The sequence below is a fragment of the Theropithecus gelada genome, chromosome 1 (genome assembly GCF_003255815.1).
Source record: "Theropithecus gelada isolate Dixy chromosome 1, Tgel_1.0, whole genome shotgun sequence".
Classification (NCBI taxonomy): Eukaryota; Metazoa; Chordata; class Mammalia; order Primates; family Cercopithecidae; genus Theropithecus; species Theropithecus gelada.
The window spans coordinates 31,273,315-31,301,199 of NC_037668.1; the positions used below are offsets into that span (position 1 = coordinate 31,273,315).

Genomic DNA, 27,885 nt, shown 5'->3' on the forward strand with positions numbered 1-27,885 from the left:
TTTTTTTTTTGAGACGGAGTCTCGCTCTGCCGCCCAGGCTGGAGTGCAGTGGCCGGATCTCAGCTCACTGCAAGCTCCGCCTCCCGGGTTCACGCCATTCTCCTGCCTCAGCCTCCCGAGTAGTTGGGACTACAGGCGCCCGCCACCGCGCCCGGCTATTTTTTTGTATTTTTTAGTAGAGACGGGGTTTCACCGTGTTAGCCAGGATGGTTTCGATCTCTTGACCTCGTGATCCGCCCGTCTCGGCCTCCCAAAGTGCTGGGATTACAGGCTTGAGCCACCGCGCCCGGCCGCTTTTCCTGAGTTCTACCTTATATGAGGCCAAAGAGGACAGTGCAGGTTGAGACGCTGAGTCACATAAGAGAGACAGTGACCAAAGGGGGTCTTGAGGGTTTCAAACCTTCACGTGTTTTGGGACACCCCTAGGTCAGGCGATGTTGTCTCAGACTTCACCTTGGGTGCTCCTTTACTTGCTAGTAAACACGGGGTTTCTAGGAGCAAACCTGCAAGATGGGAATTCTTCGTAGATCTTTAGAGGAGGTTAATCTTATGTGCAGAGCAGGGCAGGTTGAAAGCCTTGTCAGGGCTGTTTTCTCCTCTGGGGACTGTGGAAGATACTTCCTTGTTTACCACCCTAATTGATTTTTTTTTTTTTAATTGGAACTCGGTCCATTGTCTGATGGAAAGAATGACCTAGAAATTTTGAATCAGGGACATCAGGCAGGAGCAGGGGGCGGGAAGAGTGCAGCACCCACAGGTCAGTTTTACTATGTTCTTTTTTTTTTTTTTGAGACAGAGTCTCGCTCTGTGGCCCAGGCTGGAGTGCAGTGGCACGATCTTGGCTCACTGCAAGCTCTGCCTCCTGGGTTCACGCCATTCTCCTGCCTCAGCCTCCCAAGTAGCTGGGACTACAGGTGCCCACCACCACGCCCAGCTAATTTTTTGTATTTTTAGTAGAGACGGGGTTTCACCATGTTAGCCAGGATGGTCTCGATCTCCTGACTTCGTGATCCGCCCGTCTCGGCCTCCCAAAGTGCTGGGATTACAGGCTTGAGCCACTGCGCCCGGCAGTTTTACTATGTTCTAAACGAAGCTCGTGCCTCATTTGATGTGCCTTCAGGCGTGGCCTTGCAGCACAAAGATAGATACACAGACATCCAGTTAACCTTCACATCTAGTGTTTAGCCCTAAGTCTGACTCGAAAAGTGTTTAGGCAGAAAGATTTCTTGTTTGTATGAGAAAGTTAAAGTGTTTATATTTATTTTTTTGAGAAGGGGTCTCACTGTTACCCAGGCTGGAGTGCAGTGGCGTGATCTCGGCTCACTGCAACCTCCACTTCCCGGGGTCAAGCGATTCTCTTACCTCAGCTTCCCGAGCAGCTGGGATCACAGGCATGTGCCACCACGCCTGGCTAATTTTTGTATTTTTAGTAGAGATGGGGTTTAACCATGTTGGCCAGGCTCGTCTTGAACTCCTGACCTCAGGTGATCCACCCACCTTGGCCTCCCAAAGTTCTGGGATTACAGGCATGAGCCACCACACCCGACTGAGACATTTAAGGCTTTTAAAATTGAGAATGCAGTTCTGGCTTCTAATGGGATATACTTAATCATTTTAAAACTGAGTTAGTTGCAAGTGTGCTGCACTCAGGCATCTTGGCAGAATTCTCCCACTCTGCGTCTCTTGAGGAAGGCTTGGCTTAAGCTCTCTTTTCTTGATTGCCCAGTTGTGGGTTTCTTCTGGCAAAGGTTTCACCCTCCTGGCAGAGTGTGTTTGGCAATGGGAGTTGTCTGTTGGAGGAACATCAGCTAGCACACCTCCAGTCACAGTTGACATTCTGTCTTCTGTTTCTGATGAACTTGCTCCTGCTGGGGGCTCTGGGCCAGCATCGCTCAGATGCCTGGGCCACCTGAGCCTGTGGTGTAGCTTGAGCATGTGCTTCTTGAGAAAAGCCTCCTTTTCTGCTGCGCTCCTTGTGGGGCGTCTGTGGCTTCGGGGATTACATGTGTCTAACTGGACCCTTGAAGAGCTTTGCTCATTTGTCCCCTTAGTCTCAGTACCCACAAAATATAATTTGAGATAAGTTGTTACCATGGGATTTCACTGTATTTCATTGTCGTTGCTGTAAGTAAGTTTTGTGTGTTTTTAAGATCACTTAAAGTTGAGAGTGAACTGGAGTGCAAACATGAACTGACTGAGGCTGATGGACGGTCGGAGTGCACCACTGACTCTCTTTCCTTCTCTTTCAGGGTTGGTACATTGTGACCTATGCCTTGGGGATCTACCATCTAAATCTTTTCATAGCTTTTCTTTCTCCCAAAGTGGATCCTTCCTTAATGGAAGACTCAGGTAGGGTAGCAGCTGTGCACTGGGCTGTGTGGGCAGGTTGGGCCTTTCTTTTCTGATGGGATTGCCCAGTGTTCTCTGGAAACACCCAAGACTCTTCTCTTGGGGTTGAAATGTACTTGTAACGTTGGGTGATCAGGATACGTTTGTAGAACGACTCTTCAAACCCTCCTGATAGCCACGAAGTGGGTGTTCATTCTGTTTTCCCACTTTGCAGATGAGGAAACTGAGGTGTACTGGGTTAGGTAACGTGTTCAGGGTCACATGGCACCATAGACAGTAGGGGTCTGAGGCGGATGGTCTGACTCTGGCACCCGTCCCACCCCAGTCAACGGCCCCTTTCAGAATCCGTGGAGGTGGCCATGATGAGGTTACCTTTTCCCATAGCCAGAGGGTTCCACAGGCAGCTCATTGTGCACAGAGAGTGCCAGGACCCTGATGCCAACATCAGGTTGGGCCAGGCTTTGGGCGGCCTCCTCTGGTTTCTGAGGAGCTGTGAGCTGAAGTGTTCCTGGCGCTTCGTGCTCCATGCTTGGAAGACTCACGCTGCTCCTGGGCCTGCCTGGGCCAGGTAGGGGCCCTGAGTTCACGCCTGACTGGCCAGCCCCAGGGGAGGAACAAACAACTGGTTTCCAGGACATCGTGGCCACTGCGGGAAAACCCACGTGCAGCTCCCTGCCAGGATCCTCCTCCTTCTGGGGGAACCTGCTGTCAGGGAGCAGGGTGCGCTCTCACTGTGTGGCCAGAAGCCTGTGAGTCTTCTGGGTAGGGTATGTGATGAGAAGATTGACGGGAACACAGCTCCTCTCATTTGTTGCTATTTGGAGGAGACTAGAAAATAACAAAGAGCCCCTTTCCTGTAGGCCTCAGTTTTCCCATCTGTAAATGGGGAGCGGCACCCGTCCGGGTGGGAGGTGGGGTGAGAGCGGGCTTGGCACAGCTGCTGGTGGGACAGGCCTGGCACCCGGGTTCCACGGTCAGCGCATCCTCTGCCCCGCCCTGTTCTCTGCCGCTTGCTTTTTATGTTAATTTGCCTTTGTTTTCTTTCTGTGCCTATATGTGGCGTAGCTGACGTGTTCTGGAGGTTTATATGTGGTTGAATTATTTGTGCATTGAAAGCGCATGGAAGTCTTTTTTTTTTTTTTTTTTTGAGACGGAGTCTGGTTCTGTCGCCCAGGCTGGAGTGCAGTGGCCGGATCTCAGCTCACTGCAAGCTCTGCCTCCCGGGTTCCTGCCATTCTCCTGCCTCAGCCTCCTGAGTAGCTGGGACTACGGGCGCCCGCCACCTCGCCCGGCTAATTTTTTTTTTTTTTTGTATTTTTGGTAGAGACGGGGTTTCACCATAGTCTCGATCTCCTGACCTTGTGATCCACCCGCCTTGGCCTCCCAAAGTGCTGGGATTACAGGCGTGAGCCACCGTGCCCTGCCGGAAGTCTTTAAAAACATTCTGATAGCACTTTCTGAAAGCAGTGAACTGGATGTGTCAGTTGACCACAGACCCCCGTTTTCTCTTTGGTTAAAGACACAAATCTCAGTTTAGATTTGTGAGGCCTGCTAGTCCAAAGCCTCGAGGGGAAAGGGTAGAAATGTGATGGAAATGAAAAGAGGCGCCCCTCCCTGATGGTTGCTTTGCCTTGCAGATGACGGTCCTTCGCTACCCACCAAACAGAACGAGGAATTCCGCCCCTTCATTCGAAGGCTTCCAGAGTTTAAATTTTGGTGAGCTAATTCTTCACGGTATTTGAGAAGGAAAATTGGGCTCAAGGGTGGCTGAGACTGAGACTACACTGATTCTGGTTGAAGTTGTGTTCAAGTCACCCGAAAGATGACTGCTGTGCTGGGCTGGGCACAGGGGGAATCACAGGGGCTCTCACTGGAAGGCCACTCCCTGCCTTGCTGCGTTCTCTTGTTTTCAAGTCAGCACCAGTGCCCCGGAGGCTGGCGGAAAGGAGGCTGACTCTGGGATGGAGTGCGCACTGGCTCCTGTGGTCGTGGCCTGGGGAGGGCAGGCCCTGCGTCCAGTCTCCGTCCTCCCTCCTTCCTCTCTCCCATCCCCAGCCCTGTGGCTCCCTGTGGCTGGCAGAGGGGGACTAGCCTTCTCCTGGAGTCATTTTTGAGAGGGGTCTGAGCCGAGGTGCCCATATCTGCACGGGTAGGCAGAGGTGGGTGGCGTAGCCATCAGAGGGATGGGAGCTCTGTGGCTGCATCTGTTTGTCCTGTCCCTCATACCCCACCCTGGGGGCACAAGAGGAACCCAAGTCTGTTGCATCAGTAAAGTGAAGGAGCCTGCTGAGCTCGTGGGGCTCCACACCTTGACTTTGCAGCCCCAGATGGAGTCGGGGACAGAAAGATCAGGGGCCCTGGAAGCCACCAGAGGCTTGGACTAGGAAGGGAGAGCTGAGCCTCAAGGGCAATGGCATCTCTTGGCCATGTGCTGGGGCGGGAGGGAGCACTGGTGGCCATGCCACAGTGACAAGGTGAAGGCCCTGGATGGTCCACAAGACACAGCCTGGGTTTCTCTCCAGATCACAGGCCCAGCCAGCAGGCATGGGGCCCCCAGCCTCAGCACTAATGCTTTATACTTCGTGTAGTTTTAAGAAGAGTTGTACGTTTCAAGGGAGTGAGAGAAGGAAGTCTCTGTGGTGAGGGCAGTACAGTACATTTCTGTGAGCTACTTGCAAAGGGTCATGCTGCTGCTGTGCCCAGGGTAGACCCCTCCTTTCCACAGGGATGCTTCTGTTTGCGGGGACGGTCGGTGCAGCTGCAAGGCTGGAGGTGGCCGGCAGGTGCCCGGTGCTGGCTGCAGATGCTGCGCTAACCTTCTCTCCCCACTTGAAGGCACGCGGCTACCAAGGGCATCCTTGTGGCTATGGTCTGTACTTTCTTCGACGCTTTCAACGTCCCAGTGTTCTGGCCGATCCTGGTGATGTACTTCATCATGCTCTTCTGTATCACAATGAAGAGGCAAATCAAGGTAAAGCAGAGGCACTGCCGCCACGCCGGCCACAATCGCTGTTCTGTTACCTGCAGCATGGGGGAGCTGTGGTGGGCTGTGGCGGGTGGTGGCAGAGTCTGCCTGGTGTGAATGTGGAGCTTAGAGGCACTGTCTTGTGTGTGACGAGGACACTGCTCCGTTCCCAGCACAGCCAGTGAACTAAACGGAGAGCGCGTCTGTCGGAGTGGGTGGGCTCTTGATGGAAGCTTTGTGGGCGCTGAACGGGAGAGCCCCAGCATGTGCAGTGTCCCAGTGGCTCCTCTTAGGGGGCCCAGCGCCCTGCGCCAGCCTGCCTGAGGAGGAGAGCATTAGGGGGAAATTAGCTGAGACTGCTGGCTGACCCCTTGATGGCATGGCCTTGCTACTGCGGGCCTTACTCTGTGCCCGGGGTGTTGGCTGCAGAGGGCCCTGGGCCACCTCACATCCCCCTTGCCCTTCCTCCATAGGAGGCTCAGGAAACACTGGGATTGATGGGGTTTCAAACCTAGGCCTCGTGGGCTATGAAAGGCCTTGCTGTGTTGACATGGGCGCAGGAAGCCACTGGGGCCCCGATTCTACTTGTCAGATGTATAGAAAAGATGGGGGCCTTTGGCCGCTCCCATTTGGGGACAGTGTGGCTGGCCGGAGAGCGCTTGTGCAGTGACTGAGTCTGTGCTTCTCTCCCCAGCACATGATTAAGTACCGGTACATCCCGTTCACACATGGGAAGAGGAGGTACAGAGGCAAGGAGGACGCCGGCAAGGCTTTTGCCAGCTAGAAGCGGGACTGAGGCTGCCTCACGTGTTGCAAGAACGGTTTTGAGCCATTGTTAACAATGCCTTTTTTCTTCACATAAAGTAGTTGATTACGAGGGAGTTGAATTTTCTTTTTAAAAAGGAGCTTCAATGATTTGTAACTGAAATATCAGGTTCTTGAAGAAACTGGCACTTAAACCAAATCGCATGGATTTCTTTTTCAGTGACGTTCAAGTGTTTCTCACGGATGGAATTCTAGTCAGCTGCAGGCGGGAAGCCAGGCGGGTGGAGCCCATGGGAGCAAGGGCGAGTGGCTGGTCCCCCCCCGGTGCCAGGTGGGCAGGCAGGAGCGAGGCCTGCGAGGGAGGAATGGGCCGCTCCCCGCCAGCCGCCTTCCCCACCAGCCACAGGTGTGCCAGCCACTCCACAGAGCCCGAGTGATGATCTAGCCTGATTCCTGCGTGTCTGAAAGAACTTAACGTTTTAAAGGTGATTGTCAAGTAACTGTGTGGGGTTCTAATGCCAGTTTCCTAATCCATCTCACTGGAGATGTGTAAAGTTGGCCTCTATCCTAATGACTCAAAACTTTGTTCTTAACTACCATGATTGCTTTTGAGGGCCCAGAATTATAAATATATATTATATTTTAATTGTTTGAGATTATTTTGACACATTTCTTTGATATGTAAAGTGTTTTGTTTTTAATTTAAATCTGTCATCATGCAACCCCCCCGAGGGGCAGCGAAGCTGGCGGGGAGCAGACTGGCTTTGTGGGTTCGGCACTCGGCACCCCACTGTGGGGGGAGAGGCAGAACCCACGTGCATGTCAGCGTTTTTGATGTGATAAAATACTCAACATCTTACCAAGTGATTTTTAACTCCACCTTTATTAAGGTCTTATCTAAAACACGACAGTCGCTGGACACAAGAAAGCCCAACTTTCGTTTGGCCTTTCCAAAAGGTGAACCCATTTTGCCAACAGCAGAACATCATAGCTGTGGTCCCAGACGAGACACAGATGCGAGGGAAGGCCTCTCCTGGGTCCCGGGCTGCTCAGGCTCCTCACTCTGGGCGGTGTGTCCCGTCTTAGAATTTACACGGTGAAAGATGATTGTCTGGATTTTCTTGTGCCAGTATTTGCATATTCGACATTGAGCTCCTCTCTTAAGAGGCCACGTTCAAGCTTGTGGGTCCCTGGCCCAGGATAGCAAGGGCTGCCCCCAGGGGGTGCTTCTGGTACTGTGTTGAGACACTTGGATTCTCAGACTCCAGACAGCAGTGTCTGTCACTTTCCATACTGTTTTCCTAATAAGCGCTCAGGCCTAAGATGTGACAGGAGGTCGCGGGCACTTGGCCCGAGCACAGTGTGAATCGAAGGACTGGGTGCTGACGGATGGAGCCACGGTGGTATCTGCCCACCCAGCTGCAGCCCCAGTGCCTCTCTTGGTGCTCCTCCCAGTTTAGAGGGTGACAGCCTCCCCACCCCAGCCCCTGGTAAGCTGACCTTGACTAACCCGGGAATACAGGGTCATCCTCATTCCTAAGTCAAACAGCAGGACATGGTCTGCGGGGGGTCTTTGCTGGAAGCTGGTGCTGCTGGCCAGGCCTCGGCCTTGCCTACAGGTCAGTAGGGAAATGTGGCATATGCCCTCGAGGCATGTTAACACTGCACTTTAGGAAATCTCAAGTTCCATCTTGTTATTAATGTGCCCACCTTTTGGTGGAGTTAGTTTATTAAAGATGCCTATGGTGAAGTCTCTGGCACAGGTTAAATGCAATTTTGAAAACCTGGAAATGTCAAATGGAGGCAGGAAATAGGCTAGGGCCGAGCTGAAGGGCTGAGCACAGCAGTGACGCTGGGTCAGCAGGTCGCCTGCCCAGCGGGCCCCCAGGAGAGGGCTTGGGCACCCCGACAGCCCCCCAATCCCCAGGACCTGGCACGTGAGTGCGTTTGGGTCAGGAGGAGAGCTCTGTGTGCATGTCAGGCCCGAGATGCAGATTTCTATTTTCTGAAACTGGAAGCAGCCTTGATGTGTTTTGAAGGTGTGTGCCAAATGCTTCAGACGGAGGTGCTGACCTTGGTTGGTTTCTCTCTGCCCAGCTACTCTGGGGGCGAGCCTGACCGCCTCCGATGGGGGCCGTGGGGCTGCTGTTCTGACCACACTGGCTGAAGCAAACCGCCAGCCCCCCGTGCCCCCTCCCAACTCAACATGCACTCATTCAGTCCATTGCCTTAACACAAGCCTGATGGAACCATTTTCTCACAATATAAATGAATAAAGTGTCTTCTGACCTACTTCTCAATTACTTCTCAACTGTATGGTTTGGGGAAGGGAGGGAAACCTAAAATCCTGTCCAAATAAGTGAAATTCCTGAAGAAGTGGCTGAGTCTTACCAGGTTGGGGTGAGCGCCCCTCCCAGGGCTGAGAAAGCACAGTCAGGGACAGCTTTCTGTTCTCTCCCGGGGTGGCTGGGTTAGTATCTTACATGATAGAAAACCTGTGAGAATATTCTAATTTCTGTGCAAGTAGGGTTCATCTTGAGACTAAATCTTGCGTTCAGACTTCCGTAGAAGTCATCTGTGTCCAGGCCCACCTGGGCGCCGGCTCAGCGGTAGTGCCGAAGGTAGATGAGCTTCTGGGGAGGGAACTTCTCCCGGCAGAGGGGACACTCCGCCTGCAGAGAGGAGGAAGGGGTCACAGCAGCTGGGACCACTGGGCCATGCCCATCCCCATCGGCATCTCTTGTCCTGTCCACATTCTCTGCCCATGACATGGAACATAAATGTTGTATTTCCTTCAACTAATGACCAAGAAAGCCAGCCTTTTTTCAGAAGGCCGAGTCCCAGTGGGGGCCAGGGCAGGGCTGGGGGGTGGGGCTCGGCTGGGAGGTTCCTTCCTGCTCTCGCAGCTGACACAGCCCAGGAAGCCCAGCTCCGGGAAGACGTGCCACTCTCACCCTGCCGGCATCTTCCGTGGGTGTGATTCAGTGTGCCAGGGTTTCCAAGTGTGGTGAGGAGCCCAGGAGGAAGGGCATGCTGGGGTGCATGGGGGAGGTGTGGGGCCTTTCAGGGTTGGCCACTGCCCCAACCTGTGTTCAGCAAAGTCTCAGTACGCGTGAATTTGGAACTTTAACCCCCACAACGACCCCACATCTGACCTACCTGGGAGCCTTTAAAAAGACGCCCATCTCTACCCTCAACCTGAGGGGTGCTCAGAGCCAGACTCCCCACTTCTGCTGCAGCCAGGTGGGTCTTTTTTTTTTTTTTTTCTTTTGAGATGGAGTCTCGCTCTGTCACCCAGGCTGGAGTGCAGTGGCGCGATCTCGGGTCACTGCAAGCTCCGCCTCCCGGGTTCCCGCCATTCTCCTGCCTCAGCCTCCCGAGTAGCTGGGACTACAGGCGCCCGCCACCTCACCTGGCTAGTTTTTTTTTGTATTTTTTTAGTAGAGACGGGGTTTCACCATGTTAGCCAGGACGGTCTCGATCTCCTGACCTCGTGATCCACCCGCCTCGGCCTCCCAAAGTGCTGGGATTACAGGCTTGAGCCACCGCGCCCGGCCTTGCCAGGTGTGTCTTGCCAGCGCAGCCGCTGAGCCATCTCAGGACCCCAGCAGGCTCCCACCTCACCTTGCTGCTGCACCACGCGGTGATGCACTCCCAGCAGAACAGGTGGCCGCAGGGCGTGGCTGTCGGGTGCCTGCGCTCCTCCAGGCACAGGGTGCACAGGGGGTTTCTGGAAACTGCTCTCTCCTCCAGGGAGCCCCTGGGGAAGGGGGGGCAGAGCGTCAAGGTGGGTGCAGCTCACAGGTCCTTGTGAAGTGCAAAGGACACCCCCAGCCCCCATGCGTGGCCCCCGCGTGCACCTGCGGTGAGACAGGCCGCGGTGCAGCCTCCACTCCTTCCTGGCTCGCTGCCGCTGCCTGAAGCCATACAGCTGCAGCCCCACAGACAGCACCAGGTGCAGCAGCGAGACGACCCCCAGCAGCCTGTAGCTAACACGGGCCCTCAGGTCCTCTCCGGGCAGACTGCGGACACGGAGCTGTAAGGTAGACAGTGTCACACCCATCAGGACCCTGAGGGGATCTGGCCTCAGCGCCTGCTGGGACGGTCAGTCTGCACGGAGCGTGTTAGAACCAGGCCTCTCCCTGGCACTGGGAGCGCCCGGCAGAAACCAAGCCAGGGGCAGGTTCAGGGAGTCTGAACTGCTTCACAGCCTAGCATGACGGAGAGGCCTGAGCTCCAGACCGGCCTTGGCATTGTCAGCGCAGAGGGAGTCTTAGCGCTGGCGGAGAGGGTGAGGACATGGGGATGTCCAGGGACCACCTCTCAGAAAGGGATGGGGGTGGAGCAGACATGTTGGGCTGTAGATGCTGCCCACCAGCCACCCTGCTGCAAGGCACATGGCCCTAGGGACCCTGCTCCCCCCCCCCCCATGCTGCTGGTGACGTGTGTAGCTTCTGGCCGTGCCACTGAAGGACAGCTGGCTGCCCTCGGCTTCCCGTGTCCCATTCCACTGGCTGGGAAATGGAGACAGCCAGATGGCCTCGGCCCAGGGCTGGGAACCACATACAGAGATGGCAAGTCACACCACCAGTGTGGGCCCTGGGTGTCCAGCCACTTCCTGGCTAGGAGAGAGGGAGCCTCCCAGCTGGTTTGAGCCCCATTTCCAAGCCCCTGTCACAGCAGCTCAGCAAATCCCTCACTAACACGGACGGGGCGAGGAACCGCGTCAAATACGCGGGAGGCTGGGAATGCTAAGAATGAAGACCTGACCACTGGCTCTGTGACGAGATCACTGTGGCCTCCTGTTTAGGGTGTGTGGAGGTGGGGTCGCCTGGCAAGTGGGGGCTGAGGGGCCCAGTGCAGCTCTAGGGACGGAAAAAAGGGGGTTCCTCAGAGGGCTGTTCTAGAAGGAGCTCGTGCAGCAGTGGCTCTGGTGGGCCAGGGTCTAACGCCGTGGCAGATGCACATGGTGTCAGGACCACTGGGGAGGCGTCGTTGCTGAATCTGGAAGCAGGAGCGTCAGCTGGGGGTTAGGATGGGCAGAGGTGCCGACAGCTGCGGAGGGGAGAAGGTGGGAACGGCCATCTGATGGGGCAGACTGCTGGGCCAGGCATGGGCGAGGGGCGAGGGGCGAGGGGTGAGGGGTGAGGGGCTGGGGCTGGGGCTGCAGTACATGCTCCCACACACACTGGGAGAAGCTGCTTGTTCCTCACAGCAGTGACATGGGCAGTCATGGGCCAAGGTTCAGGGATCTGTGGTGAGGCGTGACCCAGGGCCCCCGGTCAGTAAAAAGCTGAGTGCAGGGCCTGGTGTCCACGTGGGGCTGCAGCAGGAGCCCATTCTGCCCTCAGGGTCTGGACTTCCGTGGATCTTTCAGCCAAGTGTAACTAAACAAAACCTGCCTTTTTTCAAGCAGAGGATTTGGGTTCCTGCCTTGACACAGGTTCTGGGTGTGGAACCCTGTTGGCTGAGAGGCCTGGAGGGCCAGCTCTGTGCACACACCCAAGTCCAGTGGGGGTGACAAGGGTGGCCGAAGCGGCTGTGCCCTCAGCACCTGCTACTTACGTACGTGATCCCCGTGAGCCTCTTGGCCAGGTGGTAGAAGACACCGTGGATGTAAAACCAGGCAACATGTAGCCGCTGGAGGCAGGCGAGGCCCTGTCTGAGGACGAAGGCCGCCCGCAGCAGCGCCCTCCTCTGTTGCTCAGTCAGGGTGGCCGTGTGGCGCCGCACCCAGCGCCGCACCCCTGAGCAGCCACGCCCGCCTGGCACCAGGCTCCCCTGCGAAGGCCGCCCACTGTCAGGATCAGCCTGCAACTCCTGCTCTAGGGGGAGCAGGACCTTGTCCAGCAGGTAGGGCAGGACGGCATGCAGCGTCACCAGCACGCCACGGCGCAGCCAGGAGGGCACACGTGTCTGTGACGGGTCCACCTGGACGATGCTGACGTACTCCTCCCCCAGGGTCTGGTAGCCTGCGAGGAAGAGGATGGGTATGTGGACCCTGAGACTGCTGCCTCGGGGACAGGCTCCCGGCCCCCCTGCCAGCCGACCCTCTGCTGGCTCCTGTCAACAGCGCCATCTTGTCGCCCTTGAGCCCACTGCCACCCTGTGCTGGCTGAGGCCAACATGACCTTCTGTTGCTAAGCCCACTGTGACCTCAGGCAGCACATGACAGGCCCGGCCAATGGCTGCCCTCAGCTCCTGGAGCCTTGGCTGGCTGGTGTCCGGTGTCCTTCCCTCTCTTGGCTTCTCCCCAGGAGTCTCTGCTCCTTCCCCTTTCTCCCTAGCTGTCCCCACCACCTCCCACGGCCCAAGCACTCAGATCCAGTCCCATGGCTCTCCACCAACCGCACAGCTGGCACCACCCGATTTATGCCCAGCCTGGACCTGACTCTTTTTTTTTTTTTTTTTTTTTTGAGACGGAGTCTTGCTCTGTCGCCCAGGCTGGAGTGCAGTGGCCGGATCTCAGCTCACTGCAAGCTCCGCCTCCCGGGTTTACGCCATTCTCCTGCCTCAGCCTCCCGAGTAGCTGGGACTACAGGCGCCGGCCACCGCGCCCGGCTAGTTTTTCGTATTTTCAGTAGAGACGGGGTTTCACCGTGTTAGCCAGGATGGTCTCGATCTCCTGACCTCGTGATCCGCCCGTCTCGGCCTCCCAAAGTGCTGGGATTACAGGCTTGAGCCACCGCGCCCGGCTGGACCTGACTCTTGAGTGCCAGCCATCCAGTTCCGTCACCTACCTGGTATCGCCATGTATCCTCAGATGAGCACCCCCAATTCCATCCCTGCCAAGACAGCTTCCAGTTCCCCCAACCGGAAAAGTCTGCTCCCCCTTCCCATCTCTGTGGATGGCGACACCAGGCCTCCAGTTCCTGAGGTCAAGCCCAAGGGGCACCCTGCATGCACCTTCCCTGCGTGTTTCACTCTGTCACTGCTGCCCCTGCTCTGTACCACCACCATCCCATGGGGGACTGTCAGCCTCTGTAGTCTCCCTGAGCCCAACTTTGTCCCCTGAGGTCTGGTCTTAGCCAGTGGTTGGCCGCTCCCCTGCCCAAGTCCCTGCAATGCCCCAAGCCTTGCACAGGGAAAGCTGTGGGCTTAGAAAACCCACGAGCCCCCCGGGATCATCCCCACAAACGGCCAAGGACGTGTTCTTCTCAGGGCCTTTCCCAGCTGCTTGCTCTGCTGGTCTGGAAAATGCTCTTCCCCAAGACGTGGTCTTTATCTCTAAGAGCCCCTCAATTCCCAAGATGCCCTGTGACGCAGCCACATCGGTCTCCTACCCACCGAGCATGCTCTCCATGGCGGCAGGATGCCCAGGGGGAGTCCCTCATAGGGAACCAGGCTGGCGCTCAGTGGTCCTTGCTGCATGCTGAGCTGGGGTTGGGAGCCTGAGAGCCTCCGTCAACAACTCCCTCTCCAGGGTGGCGACCAGCCTGGCCCACAGGCCTGCCACCGCGCCGCCAGGGCACTGTCACATGAGCACTGCACACGGTGACACAGCTCAGCACTGTTGCTCCACCAGGGCACTCCGGCAGGGGCACTGCACCCTATGACATGGCTCAGCACTGTGACTCACTTGTGCTACCAGGGCTGGCCACTGAGGAATGGGTCTCAATGGCACCCGGGGGGGTCCCCAGGGACACACAAAGGCTGGAAAAATGGGCTCCCTGCTGGGAGCTGACGCCTCGTCTCCCTCGGAGCAGCACCTCCTGCACTTCCCTGAGGCAGCCTCACCCGGGCCAGCTCCAGGAGCTTCTCACACTGCTGGGCAGCCCCCTGGCCACTGTCCCCCGGACTTGGTGTGTGTGGCTGCCCTCGGTCCTGAGGACCAGTGGGGGCTTCTACCTGCAAGTGTGGTGAGGCCAAAGTAGGCCACATCTGAGAGCAGCTCAACCTCCTTCCTCCACTCCAGCCACTTCCTCGCACCTGAGAGGAGAAACAGCGTTAGTCTGGGGCAGCTGGTGGGCATGCCCTGAGCATGAGGGACCACAGTCCTCCCCGGAGTTGTCTAGGCCCAGATCCAGTCCCATCCCCCAACTCCCTCTCTGCTTCTGTCTCCAGAGGCACCACCTTGTCTCCACCTTGACCTGCCTTAGCGTGAGCTGCAGACAGTCTGCTAAGAACCTCCCACTTGCGCCCATCTCTCGCTCTGGGATTCCCCTGAGCAACCATTCTAGGGCCTATGAGGGCAACATGGAAAGACGGTCTGGGGTAGTAAGAGTACAGGCCAGAGGCCAACTGTCTAGCATCAAACAGCAGCTCTCCAACTTCCTGGCTGTGAGATCTTTCTGGAATCTCAATTTGCTCATCTATCAGAAGAGTAATAGTAAGTCCTACCTGTAGGGATGTTTGAAGATTCAATGAGTTAATATTTGTAAAACACCGGGAACAGTGTCTGGCACAGGGCTAAGTGCCCAGTGTATTGTAAAATAAATATGGACACACACAAAAAATTCTTGTCACTCTCCTGCTCAGAATCTGCCAATGGCTGCCCACCTGATACCCATGGCCCTCCTGGCAGGGAGCCTGGCTGTCCTCTGATATTTACCCACGCTCTTCCTGTCCCACAGCACTGTTCCTGCTGCCATGACACCCCTGCCACTGGGCTCTAGTGCCACTGCTCCATGAAACGTTCTGCTGGGAGTTGATGCCTTTAACAACTGCCTGCCCCACCCCCAAAGACTTGATGGCGTTGCTTTTTTTTTGTTCTGTCCCCCAGGGTGGAGTGCAGTGGCATGATCTCGGCTCACTGCAACCTCCGCCTCCCGTGTTCAAGTGATTCTGTCTCAGCCTCCCGAGTAGCTGGAATCACAGGCACATGCCACCATGCCCACTAATTTTTGTATTTTTAGTAGAGACGGGATTTCACCATGTTGCCCAGACTGGTCTCGAACTCCTGACCTCAAGTGATCCGTCTGCCTGGGCCTCCCAAAGTGCTGGGATTACAGGCCTAAGCCACCGCACCCGGCCTCTTTTTTTTTTTCTTCGTGTTTTAATCGGTGATGGGGTCTGGCCCCATCACCCAGGTTGGAGTGCAGTGGCACAATCATGGCTCACTGCAGCCTCATCCCTTGGGCTCAGGCGATTCTCTTGCCTCAGCCTCCTGAGGAGCTGGAATTACAGACGCCACTATCACGCCCGGCTAATTTTCAGATTTTTTGTAGAGACGGAGTGTTGCCTTGTTGCCCAGGCTGGTCTCAAACTCCTGGGCTCAAGCGATCCTCCCGCCTCCGCCTCCCAAACTGCTGGGATGACAGGCGCTGCTTCATTGAGTACACTGGCTTCTGTACTCAGCTCACGGCCTGGTGAGGCAGGTAGGGCCTGGCTGAGCCTACCCTGGGGTCAGAAGGGCGAGGGGCCTGGGCGGCTGGTCAAGCCTAGGAAAGGCCGGGGTCAGTGTGAACGGGACCGAGGTATGAGGCGTTCGCGCCGCGGGCGCGCCGACCCCTCTGCTCACGGGGGAGGAGCGGAGGGAGGCCTGAAGCGCTTGCCAAAGCCGCACACCTGGAGGGGACAGCCTTCCCCAGCCGCTGGCCACAACTGGACCTGCCCTGACCTGGGGACGGGAAGGGCTGGGGAGGGAAATGGAGGCCCACGCAGGTCCCCCGCAGTGTCTGCGGCCTGTGCCTCTGGGGCCACCTGGCCAGGGAGGGCAGGAGGTGCCCCGCACATCCCTGAAAGGCCGCAGGGCAGGCGAAGGAGACTGCCGGGTCCCAGCTTGTGGGACGGGCCCAGGCGACGGTGACCACACACGGTAGACACCCCGCCTCCATGAGGGGCAACGCCCCCTAAGCCGCTTGCGAGGACATCCGGCCGCGCCCGGCCCTCACCCGCCAGGCTGTGCAGGGCGCCGCCCGCCGCGCTCCGCAGCCCACCGCGGTAGTACTCGTCCTTCTGCGCCGCGCGGATCACCTCCGGGGGGCTGGCGGCGGCCGGGGCCATGGCCGCGAGTTCAGGTGGTCCCGAGAAGCCACGCTAGCCACGCCCACAGCCACGCGGGCGAGACCTGATGACAGCACGACGTGGCTCGGCGTACGGCGCAGGCCTTCTGCGTCACGATGCGGGGGCGGGGCCGGACCGGGGCTGGAGGTGGAGCCACGGCCAGGGCCTGGGCGGAAGCGGGGCTGGAGTCCGAACCAGCGCGGCGCGGGGCGGGGCAGCACGGGGAGTCGGAGGCGCAGAGCGGGGCGGGGCGGAGCGGAGCGGGGCGGGGCCCAGGAGCCGGCGTGGGGGCGGAGCGCGCGGGCGACAGGGGCTGGCGAGGCCGCGGGGTGCGGCGCCCCCAGGGTCCTGCGTTGCCTCGGGCCCCCGCCGTGCTCCCTGCACGTCCACGGGCCGCCCTCCTACTGGGGACAGCGCTGCGGGGTGGAGACGCTGCGGGCCCATTTGCGGCTGGGGAGACGGAGGCCTGCGCTTGGCTCTCCGGGAAGCCGAGCTCCCAGCGCCCCCGCGGCTGTCCAGCCCTCTCGCCCTCTGAGCTGCGCGGGCTCTCAGCACCGGTTGGCTAGTTCCGGGGCGCCGGTGGGTTTGGGGGCCAGAGGGGCACGAGGCGAGACCCGGGACCTTCCAGGTACCGAGCAGCCGGCTTCCCCAGTAATCCCGCGCGAAAAGCACATGGCCGGCTTGGTGTGGACTCCCCACTGGTGCCCACGGGAGGCAGGGCCTGGCGGGTGGGGGGCAACCGGGAGGCCGCCGCGTGATTCCAGGACGGGCGGAAGGTGGCCCTCCACCCTCCATCCTGCCTGGCCTGAGCCCCACTGGTGCTCTGGGGAACCACATCGCAGGCGCCCCGACCCCTCTGCTCACAGGGGAGGAGCGGAGGGAGGCCTGAAGCACTGGCCAAGGCTGCACACCTGGAGGGGACAGAGCCTTCCCCAACCGCTGGCCACAGCTGGACCTGCCCTGAACTGGGGATGGGAAGGGCTGGGGCGGGAACTGGAGGCCCACGCAGGTCCCCCGCGGTGTCTGCGGCCTGTGCTTCTGGGGCCACCTGGCCAGGCAGAGCAGGAGGTGCCCCGCATGTCTCTGAATGGCCGCAGGGCAGGCGAAGGAGAAGGCGCTGTCTTTTTGGCCCCAAAGGCAGCACTTGGCCCTGGAGAGTCCTGCAGGATTGCAGGAGGAAGGCAGGGCACCGACAAGGGGGCGTCTGCGCCCCGCTGACCTCAGTGGGGAGGGCGTGGGGTTCCTTGCCTCACCTGCATCTACAGGGGCTCAGCTGTGGGATCATACCCAGACTGGCACAGCCCAGTCACAAAGCCAGAGCCCCACCCTGCAGGAATGGCCGCTCTTACAGGAAAGGGCATGGCCTGGGTGGCCCTGCAGGCCCTCTAGCTACTGAACCTCCCCCCACCTGCACCCCTTTGGCGTTCTCACCCCGCGGGTGCACACGTGTCTCCTGGACACAGAGGCTGCCTTCTGGTTGGGTTGGGCACCTTGAGCTGAACCCCTCATCCGTGGACCAGGCAGCCCGGCATCGCCCACATGGAACCGCTGAGGTGATCGTGTGTTCTGGTCAATGCTTAGATAACAGTTTGAGACGCAGCTCCCCTTCCTGGCCCAGAACTGCTCTGGCCCCTGGGTTCACAGCTCCAAGTCTGATTCTGAGGAGGAGGCTTTGGCTCCTTTGGATTCACGCTCGGTTCTAGGATGGGCCCCTGACTGATGGCCTGCTCTGGGAGGCATCCCCCACCGCCGCCCAGACTCAGGACTGCTTTCCCCACTCTTCTCACCTGCTCCCTGGGCGACAAATCCCAGCCTCACAGTGGGAGGGGCCTGGGCAGGACCCAAAACAGTGTCCCAGTGTCTGCTCAGTTCCTGGGCAGGTGGGGTTTGGGGGTCCTCCAGGGTTCAAGCCTTGGCTCTAGGCCTTGGCTGGGTCTTGTAATGGACCCGCGACCCTCAATTTCCTCACTCACTGGGGCTTCGAAGGCCTCTGGTACCCCGAGGGTCCTTCATGAGGATGACATGAATTTCGGGGGTCCTATCCTGGGATGGCCAGCAGGTGGCAGCGTCGGCCCGTCTGCTCTCCACCGGGCTCCCCTGTAGGATTAGGTGGGGAGTTTTGCCCCAAAGGCAATCGAATCTAGATCAGAACCACCCGCCAAGTGGAGCGACCATCTGCCCGAAACCGAAACCGCGGAGGGAAGGAAGCGCCTGGAGGGGTCTCAGGGAGGTGGGGCAGGAGTCAGGTCTCCATGTCCTGGCTGACCAGGCAACCAGGGAGCTCTGGCGGGTTCCAGGGTTCTGGGGTGGGGCATGGGGGGTCCTGCCAGGGGAGGGGGCGTTTGCCGCTTGGTGCCCTTGTCTCCCTGTGGCAGCCCCCTCTTGAGCTCTCGGGACTTTTCACAAACCCTGTCCCTCTCTGCTTCGGGGATTGAGGGCAGGAAGGCAGAGGCTGTTGACTGGATTTTTTTTTTTTTTGAGATGGAGTCTTGCTCTGTCACCCAGGCTGGAGTGCAGGCAGCATCCGCGATCTCGGCTCACTGCAAGCTCCGCCTCTGGGGTTCATGCCATTCTCGTGCCTTAGTCTCCCGAGTAGCAGAGACTACAGGCATCCGCCACTACGCCTGCCTAATTTTTTGTATTTTTGGTAGAAATGGGGTTTCATCGTGTTAGCCAGGAGGGTCTCGATCTCCTGACCTTGTGATCTGCCTGCCTCAGCCTCCCAAAGTGCTGGGATAATAGGCGTGAGCCACTGCGCCCGGCCAACGCTATGGATTTTAGGGAGAGCAACCACAGGCATTGGGCAGAAGTGGCCAACAGGGCCTAGCCCCGGTCTTGGGTTTCTTGACAGCCACGTGCCAGGCCCCAGCAGGGGATCACCACAGCCTTTAAAACGAGCGTTATTCCTATTGGCGGTACTTTCTATCCTTCTAGAGGAGCCTGTTCTTGAATCGATAAGCCCCGACATACCTCACCATCTCTTGCCACTCAGCCTATATACCGCCCAGCTTCGAAACCAGGCTACTGGGGACACTGCACAGGAGTGCTTCCTGGCTGGCCTCTGACCACAGCCCACTGTGCCCTCCGCCAGCCCTGCTGTTTACAGGGGGCTCTCACACCCATTCCATCTGAGCTCCCCTGGGCTTCCATCTTCTGATGTGTGGAATGGGACTGGGTAATAATCAACTGGTGTTTATTAAGAGCCGACTTCACTCTTGCCCAGTGCACACATCGTCTGGTGTCTGGTCACAGTGCAGGTCTGGGTGGATGGGCCTGGGCCGAGGTCCAGTTCTGTGTTTCCAGCAAGCTCCCAGACCAAGCTTGCGCCGGAGCAGGGCTCTCAGCGTTGCCCGTCACACTCACCCACTTCCGCCCAGCAGCCGCAGGTGTGTCGTCCCATCCGACATCCTTCCTCTGGAGGCCCTGTGCTGCTCCACTGAACCCAGTTCCAGTGCTCTGGGGAGCTCGGAGGCTGGGGAGGAGAGGGAGCTCGGGGCGCAGCCCCACCGTTTGTATCCCCATTTCCTCCCCAACACCCAGTGTGGTGGGCAGCCCAGCAGGTGATCTGGTGCATCAGCAGGTGCTGCCCCCTGTGCCCTCTGTGGTGGGGTGTGGGCTGCACCAGAATGGGGGACTGCTGTGCCTGGGATGCTGCCTGGCACCCAGCAGCCACTCAGGACCCGGAGGAGGGCAGGGTGGGCCCAGGAGCTGGACGCAGCAGGTCGGGTTCCCTGGGTGGGCAGGTGCCTGGAGCGCAGAGCAGGGGTGGGCGCTGGTACCGCTTGAGGGGAGTGCCTCCTGCTCAGGGTGGCAGTTCTGGCTTCAGGGGTGTGGCCTTGTTCCCTCCCTTCTCTTTAGCTATAAATCGGTTTGGGGATTGAGGAAGGGCCACCCACATGCCCTGAGTACAGGTACAGGACCGTTAGGGTGCGGCCCTCGGGAAGCCCCTCTCAGCGCCAGCCACAAACCAGGAGAACAGGTTCGTCCTCCTGGCTGGAGGCCCTGGAGCCGCACTCCACCTGGCTGTGGCAGACCCAGGCCCTGGAGGTACCTGCAGAGTGTGAGCTGGGGAGGGTGGGCGGCGGGCAGCACTGGGCCCAGGGAGGGGAAGTGAGCCCTGGGTGGGCACAGTCAGGCAGAGGCCCCGGAGCCAAGATAGGGAGGGCAGGGCCCAGCAGGCAGAGGCAGGAAATGCTGGTGGATGAAGGCCTCCTGGAGCCTCCGCGGGAAACAGTGCCTGGGCCGGGGTTTAGCAGGTGAGATTAGGACAGGGGGCCAGAGTGCAGAGGGTTGGTCTGGGCATGGGCTGGCCTGGGAAGTGATGTTGGGCGATTTTGGGGCTCGGGTAGGTGGTCGGGGGCTCTCTTTGTGTCCCTGTGCTGGCCGGGGACCAGCAGGAACGAATTCCTGGCAGAACTGTGGGTCTGACAGAGCAGAGCCAGCCTGGGGGGGCCCTGGGGCTCTGGAGCCTTAGAACTTTGAGGGAGCTGGGATAGGAAATGAGAAATGGGGCAGCATCTGTGGAGAGAGGGGCATGAGCCTGTGGCAGAGCTGAGAAACCGATGGCCAGAGAGGCCATGCCTGGTCCAAGGCAGGTACAGGGTGAATCCCAGGTCAGTCTGCCCACACCTGTGTCCCAGTCTACCTGTCGCTGGGCTTGGGGAGGGATGCTGGGCACTGTGACCTCGCTGACAGGAAATGAAGGGTCCTGGTGTGCAGCTGTCATCTGGGCTGAACTGGCTGACAGCTGGGGGCTGGAAACCAAGGGCCCCCAAAAGAGGAGGTCTGGGAAGACTTCCTGGAGGAAGAGACTTTGCACTGGTAAGAGTGAGGGAGGGCTGTGTCCATGTGAGAGGCATGGCCTTTTCCGGCATGTGGAGGCTGGGGGTGTTGGATTGGGGGGCGCTAAGGGTGGGCTCTGGCCAGCCTCCCAGCCTCCTCCGTGAGGCTGGAGGGAGGGGGGCTGGTGAATCTGGGACCACACAGGGTTGGGTGCCCAGGAGAGTGAGCCCAGGACCTATGGGCCTAGGCAAGGCCAGAGAGGACCCACGAGGGAGGCCCAAGCCGGAGTGGCGTCCACTCTGGATGCGGGCATCTGGATGAGCCGTGGAGAGTCTGGCCCTGTCTTGCAAATACTGCATAGCCTGGGCTGTGCTGGATATGGCCAGCCGGTGAGGGGCTGTGTGCTGGCTGGAGGGCACCCTGAAGCCACCTCCTGAGGTGCCACCTTCCCCACACAGTCTCCCCTAAGGCAGAGTTGGGGCCAGGAGCCAGGCAGCCCTGGGAAGAGGGGACGGGCAGGGGCTGTAGCCTCTGCGCTGAGGTGTGACCTTGAGCAGCTCCTGGCCTTCCCTGGCCTCAGCTTCCTCACCTGTCAAGTGGGGGAATAGAGGCCCCTGCCTTCTGGGTTATGAGAGGACTCAGGATGGCATGTGTGTAGGGTGCCCTCCGGGGCCTGCCCCGGTCCTCCAGCTCAGGGCTTTGCAGGCATTTAGACTCTGGTGAGAAGAGGCTGGGCCCAGGGCATCCCTGTGTCCTACCCCAAAACTTGAACACACAGGTGCTCAGGAACCTGCAGGAGTTGCGGAGCCACCGCAGTGAAGATGTGTGACTGGTGTGAGGCAGATACCCTCACGGCAGGTGCCCCCCGAGAATTCCAGGCAAAGCCCACGTTGCTGTGTCTTCAGCCCCATAGCTAGTTGGTTTCTGAATTTTGTTTTTCAGAAACTGCACAGAACTGATTCACACCGATGAGCAACTGCCGACAGTAACAGCGTCCAGCATTCCTCTGGGCACCTTCAGTTAGACTGAGGGAGAGAGGAGTGGGGATGTTTTAGTTTTCAAAGCTGGCTCCCGGGTCTGGATGCCAGGGTCAGGCATGCGGGCTCTTGCAGTGAGCTCTGGGCGTCTCAGTGGAGGGGCAGGGTTCTGGTTGTTCTGCCCCACCACGTGCTAGAAGGAGGGACCCCGGGGTCATAGCTGGCACTGGGCCCCACCCACTACCTCCCTGGGGTGCAGGGTCTCTCCTGGGGATGTGAGGCCGGTGAGGGAGGAAGGGGAGCAGGCAGGGGGCCCGGGGCTCTCCAGCCCTACCACCCCACCACGCCACCACCCCGCTGGCTCTCCTTGCCCAGAGCTCAGTGCAGGGATCCCCGTGCCTGACCCTGGCATCCACAGGCCAGGGGGCCAGCTTTGAGGAGGTGTCACCAGCTCTGGTGGGGGTGGTGACGTGGGGCTCTGGAGACTTGGGGGCCATTCATCCTTCTTCCTGTGGGCTCCACCATATTGATCCTTGGGGGATTCATCTGAAGCTGTCTGTGGAAGCTGGACTGGGACCCTGAAGCCAGCCCTGGGCTGGGGCCAGCCAGGCACTTCCTGCCACAGAACCACTGCACCTGCCGTCCCCAGATGGCTCTTGCCAGCTCAAAGCTCAAGCACAGCAGGCCAGGTCTCCCCCGACCCAGCTCCTTTGTGTCCTCCCCCCACTACCCCCTCCTGTGCTGCCCCCCCAGTAGCCCGGGTGCAGCTATGAGGGTGGGGGCAGGCACAGCGACCATAACCTGCCTCCCCACTCCCTCCATCTCTGGTTATTGGTCGGGAGCTCATCAGTGCTGAGTTAAGGACTCAGGCCCCCACCCCAGCCCCTACCTCACATCCCTCTCAGCTGACTCCACCTCCTCCCCAAGACTTGGATCGCGAAGGAACCAGTGTCTGGGGGGCATCCAGGCAGCGCCCACCTCTTGTCCCTCCTCCTGCTGCTCGATTCCACTTTCAGCTCCCCCGTCCCGTGATTTCAGGACAAAGCTCCCTAAGTGCAGGTCTGGAAGCTTCTAGCTCCTGCGAGAGGCAGGCGCGGGGCTGCCTGGGGCCCAGTGATGCTGGCAAGGGACCTGTGGGGCCCAGTGATGTTGGCGAGGGGAGAGGGTGGGGTCCAGGCAGGGGCGGGGCTGCAGATCTGCAGTGGGATGTGGGGCTGAACGGTTATGTCCCGGTGGGGGCTGCAGAAAGAGCCCTGAGTCCTGGGAGTCCTAGAGCTGGACCACAGGAAGGGCCTCAAGTCTGCCTGCCAGGCCCAGCTTCTCAGGACCCCAGGGCTGGGGCACCCTCTTTGCACCCCGCTTTACAGATGAGGAAACTGAGTCACAGAGAGGAAGAGTTTAAGGGCAGGCTTCAAGCTGACCTCTGGCCCAGAGACCCCCCATTTTGAAGAATCTCTTCTTCAGACCTCAGGCCTGGAGGGCTGTGGGAGCCGCTCCTCTCTCGACTGGAGAGTGGAGCGATTGCACGGTGCATTCATTGCTTTTACCCCCATCAGTATCGCTTCCCCTTTGGGACTCCATCTGAGGAGCACTGAGTGTGTATCTCTTGTTTTTTGTGTTTTCCAGAATGTAGTGTGTTGTTCTGGTGCGAGTATTTTAATCACTATTAGTGGGGTGCAAATGTTTTGGCCTTGGGACCCCTTTACACTTTTTTTTTTTTTTTTGAGACAGAGTCTGACTCTGTCGCCCAGGCTGGAGTGCAGTGGCGCGATCTTTGGCTCACTGCAGCCTCTGCCTCCTGGGTTCAATCGATTCTTCTGCCTCAGCTTCCTGAGTAGCTGAGATTACAGGCATGCGCCACCACGCCTGGCTAATTTTTGTATTTTTAGTAGAGACAGGGTTTCACCATGTTGGCCAGGCTGGTCTCGAACTCCTGACATCAGATGATCCACCCTCCTTGGTCTCCCAAAGTACTGGAATTATAGGTGTGAGCCACTGCATCCAGCCCCAACACTGTTAGCAGCTGTTGAGAAACCCAAGGAGCTTTGGTTTTGGGGTGCTGTCTCCAGTGTGTGCTGAAGCAGGCTTGCACCTGCTCACCAGAGCCCACAGTAGCATCTCCAGTAATCTCATCAGCTGGTTGTTGGACACAACCATTATTCAAATAAAATTAAACTAATTAAATTGTGTAAAACACAGAAATACTATAAAAAGCAAAGGAAATAAACACTCAAAATGTATAGCTTCCTAATTATTTCTAGCTTACTGTGATCCACACTGCTACCTGGGTGCAGTCTGTGTGTGTCTGTCTAGTGGAAATGCCGTACGATACTGTCCATCTCTTCCCCACTCTGTACTCTGCGGCTCGCGTGGAATGTTTACACCGCGGAAAGCAGCAGAGAGAGCTGCTGTTAAACCTTGACCAGCACATCACTAGTTACATCATTTGATATTTTTCCATGATAGAAATTCAAAGTGATCATCTAAAAATATTTTTTTCATGAAGTCTTATTGAAAATAACAACAGGCCAGGCATGGTGGTTCACACCTGTAATCCCAGCACTTCGGGAGGTTGAAGCAGGAGGATCACCTGAGGCCAGGAGTTTGAGACCAGCCTGGCCAACATGGTGAAACCCCGTCTCTACTAAAAATACAAAAATGAGCTGGGCGTGGTGGCGCATGCCTGTAATCTCAGCCACTCAGGAAGCTGAGGCAGAAGAATTGCTTGAACCTGGGAAGCAGAGGCTGCAGTGAGCCGAGATCACGCCACTACACTCCAGCCTGGGCAACGAAGCAAGACTTTGTCTCAAAAAAAGAAGAAAAAAAGAAAAGACTGGATACAGTGGCTCACGCCTGTAATCCCAGCACTTTGGAAGGCTGAGGCAGGAGGATCACCTGAGGCCAGGAGTTTGAGACCATCCTGGCCAACATGGAAACCCTGTCTCTACTAAAAATACAAAAATTAGCCGGGCGTGGTGGCAGGTGCCTGTAATCTTAGCTACTTGGGAAGCTGAGGCAGGAGAATGGCGTGAATCCGGGAGGCGGAGCTTGCAGTGAGCCAAGATTGCACCACTGCATTCCAGCCTGGGCGACAGAGTGAGACTCCATCTCAAAAAACAAACAAACCCAAAAAACCCATAAACTAATGACATGTTAATAGAAATAACATGTTAACATTTTATGAAAATACTTTTCAAAACAAAAAAATCAGTGAGAAGAGGGACGTGGTTTTGGAGTTTTGCAGTCTCTTGAATGTATCTGCGTGGCATCTGTTGCAGTGTGTTTTGGTTGAAATCGGTGAAGAGATCTGACCTCACAGGGCTGAGCCACCTTTTCAGGTAATCATGGACACTCTTCTCTGATGGTGCACCTGGACTGGATGAATGCCAGAGTTTCTTTTTTTTTTTTTTTTTTTGAGACGGAGTCTCGCTCTGCCGCCCAGGCTGGAGTGCAGTGGCCGGATCTCAGCTCACTGCAAGCTCCGCCTCCCAGGTTCATGCCATTCTCCTGCCTCAGCCTCCCGAGTAGCTGGGACTACAGGCGCCCACCACCATGCCTGGCTAATTTTTTTTTTTTTTTTGTATTTTTAGTAGAGACGGGGTTTCACCGTGTTAGCCAGGATGGTCTTGATCTCCTGACTTTGTGATCCACCCGCCTCGGCCTCCTGAAGTGCTGGGATTACAGGCGTGAGCCACCATGCCCAGCCGATGAATGGTAGAGTTTCTTACAGGTTGTTGGGATAACAGAATCTGAAACTGTGCCAATGGACTTTTTGTATTGTTAACATTATCATCTGTGGGTCTGTTTTTACTTTGTTTTTTTTTGTTTTTGTTATGTTTTGAGACAGGGTCTTGCTCTGTTGCTCAGGCTGGAGTGCAGTGGCACCATCGTAGCTCATTGTAGCCTCAAACTCCTGGCCTCAAGCGATCCTCCCACCTTGGCCTCCTAAAGTGTTGGGATTACAGGCATGAGCCACTGCACCTGGCCCTGTTTTTCACTTTGAGTGAGAATTTGCCTATGCATAATTTTGGAAGACCATGTTTTGGTATTAATAATTTGAAATATATTGGTTTACTGAGTTATGCAGATTTTTCAAATCTTGACATATTTTATTAAATATTACCCCAAAATCACATTACTGTCACCCCGATCTCATGATAAACACCTTTAAATATTTGGAAGCTGATAGACTCACAGTGATGAATACAAGTTTTCCAAAATGCTGATTTTTACTTACACTTGAATTTTATTATTGACAACAGATCCTGCAATTTGCTGTTTCGTTTTGTGTTGTTTTGGAAAGAGTTTTATTTAGTTTTTTGTTTGTTTGTTTGTTGTTTGTTTGTTTTAGAGACAAGGTCTTGCTCTGTCCCCCAGGCTGAAAGGCAGTGGCACCATCACAGCTCAACGTAACCTTGAACTGCTGGGTTGAAACGGTCCTCCTGCTTCAGCTTCCTGAGTAGCTGGGACCACAGGCACATTCCCTCACACCCAGCTATTTTTTTAAAGAGATGGGATCTTGCTATGTTGTCCCGGTTGTTCTTGTTCTAAGGCCACTAGGTTGGTGTGCCCTCTGCACAGTAACCAACCAATACACGGAGACAGCAGGGTTTGCAGCAGAGAAAGTTTAATGATTGCAGGTGCCAAGCAAGGAGATGGGAGGAGACCCTCAAATCCACCTCCCCTGGAGTTCTGGGCTGGGGCTTTAAAGGGGATCATGGAGGGTGAGGGGCTGGAGAAACTGGGGTCATTGACTGGTTGGGGTAAGAGGGATGAAATCAGGAGGTGGAAAATGCATTTGCTGGTGAGTCAGCTCCTGTGAGGTCCTTCCGACCAGCTGGTATCCGTAATTTTACTGTTACGCAGGACCTGAAAGAGTATCTCAGATGGAAAACAACCTTGTACAATGTTTAAGTTGTTCTCTCTACGGTAGTTAGGGGAACTGTGATCTTGGGACAGAGTCTGCATGATTCTGGGGCAGTAGGCAGCGACAGTTATGAGGACAGGTCAGAGAGCAAGCCCACCTCATCGTGACGCTGCCTGCACCGCCAGCTTGGTTCATTTTCCATTCTCCCCCTCCCTTCTCCCCTGAGTAATTGTATAAAGTTTACAGAGATGATTTCAACCTCAAACCCTGTCTTCAAGTGGTGCTCCCACCCTGGCCCCCCAGCATGAGCCTGTGTGCCCGGCCTGTTTATTTTTAAATTTCATTTTTAAAAGTATATATTTGACAGATTATAGTTGTATATATTTATGAGGTAGATAGTGATGGTGTGATTTTTAAATACAATCATTTCAGTTTAAATCAAGCTAATTAACATAACCATCACCTCAGATATATATATGTATTTTTTTATTCTTTTTTTTTGAGACGGAGTCTCGCTCTGTCGCCCAGGCTGGAGTGCAGTGGCCGGATCTCAGCTCACTGCAAACTCCGCCTCCCAGGTTCACGCCATTCTCCTGCCTCAGCCTCCGAGTAGCTGGGACTACAGGCGCCCACCACCTCGCCCGGCTAGTTTTTTGTATTTTTTAGTAGAGACGGGGTTTCACTGTGTTAGCCAGGATGGTCTTGATCTCCTGACCTCGAGATCTGCCTGTCTCGGCCTCCCAAAGTGCTGGGATTACAGGCTTGAGCCACCGCGCCCGGCCCACCTCAGATTTTTAACATCTTTTGTGGTGAGAACATTTGACATGTAGTCTTAGCAGTTTTGAAATGCACAAAACTCTATTATTCATTATATTCACCATGCTGCACAATGGAACTAAAAAATCCCCCCAAACCACAAAACATACCCTTCCTGTCTAACTGAGGCCTGACACTCTTTGGCCATCATCTCCCCATTCCCCAAACCCTGGCCTCTAGAGACCAGCTTTCTACTCTGCTTCTGTGAGCTCAGTTTTAGCTTCTACCTGTAAGTGAGAATGTGGTCTTTGTCTTCTGTGGTTTGGCTTATGTCACTTAGCGTGATGTTCTCCAGTTCCATCCATGTTGTTGAAAATGACAGAATTTCTCCTTTTATTTATTTATTTATTTTTTGAGATGGAGTCTCGCTTTGTCGCCCAGGCTGGAGTGCAGTGGTGTGGTCTCGGCCCACTGCAAGC

General features: G+C 56.8%; 2 protein-coding genes across 5 annotated transcripts in view; one reads left to right on the forward strand and one right to left on the reverse strand.

Annotated features, from left to right (window-relative positions):
* The window catches only part of RER1 (retention in endoplasmic reticulum sorting receptor 1), a 14,724-nt gene extending 6,353 nt beyond the window's left edge, over positions 1-8,371 (forward strand). For both annotated transcript variants that reach the window (XM_025366282.1, XM_025366276.1), the window contains 4 exons: positions 2,250-2,349; positions 3,987-4,065; positions 5,185-5,320; positions 6,009-8,371. In XM_025366282.1, coding sequence (XP_025222067.1) covers positions 2,250-2,349; positions 3,987-4,065; positions 5,185-5,320; positions 6,009-6,098 — 405 coding nt within the window. In that variant the 3' untranslated portion in view covers positions 6,099-8,371. The remainder of the gene's footprint in view (positions 1-2,249; positions 2,350-3,986; positions 4,066-5,184; positions 5,321-6,008) is intronic.
* On the reverse strand, positions 7,797-16,144 carry PEX10 (peroxisomal biogenesis factor 10). Of its 3 annotated transcripts, none has more exons than XM_025366262.1 (6): positions 15,913-16,144; positions 13,928-14,008; positions 11,645-12,051; positions 9,940-10,115; positions 9,704-9,839; positions 7,797-8,751 (listed from the first exon to the last, which is right to left on the reverse strand). In XM_025366262.1, the coding sequence occupies exons 1-6, from the start codon at positions 16,022-16,024 to the stop codon at positions 8,683-8,685; spliced, it is 981 nt and encodes a 326-aa protein (XP_025222047.1). In that variant the 5' UTR covers positions 16,025-16,144; the 3' UTR covers positions 7,797-8,682. The 3 variants fall into 3 exon arrangements, with proteins under 3 accessions (XP_025222047.1, XP_025222040.1, XP_025222032.1); XM_025366255.1 differs by having other exon boundaries at positions 7,797-8,745; positions 9,699-9,839; XM_025366247.1 differs by having other exon boundaries at positions 9,940-10,175.
* Positions 16,145-27,885: the final 11,741 nt, after the last annotated feature.

What these genes read in the sequence shown, in the direction of transcription:
- PEX10 (XM_025366247.1), bottom strand. Translation starts at nt 16,024, where the DNA reads ATGGCCCCGGCCGCCGCCAGCCCCCCGGAGGTGATCCGCGCGGCGCAG. An exon ending in TGGCCTCACCACACTTGCAG is followed by an intron (nt 12,052 to 13,927) that starts GTAGAAGCCCCC and finishes TCTTCCTCGCAG; the next exon opens with GCTACCAGACCCTGGGGGAG. An exon ending in GGCTCACGGGGATCACGTAC is followed by an intron (nt 10,176 to 11,644) that starts GTAAGTAGCAGG and finishes TGACCGTCCCAG; the next exon opens with CAGGCGCTGAGGCCAGATCC.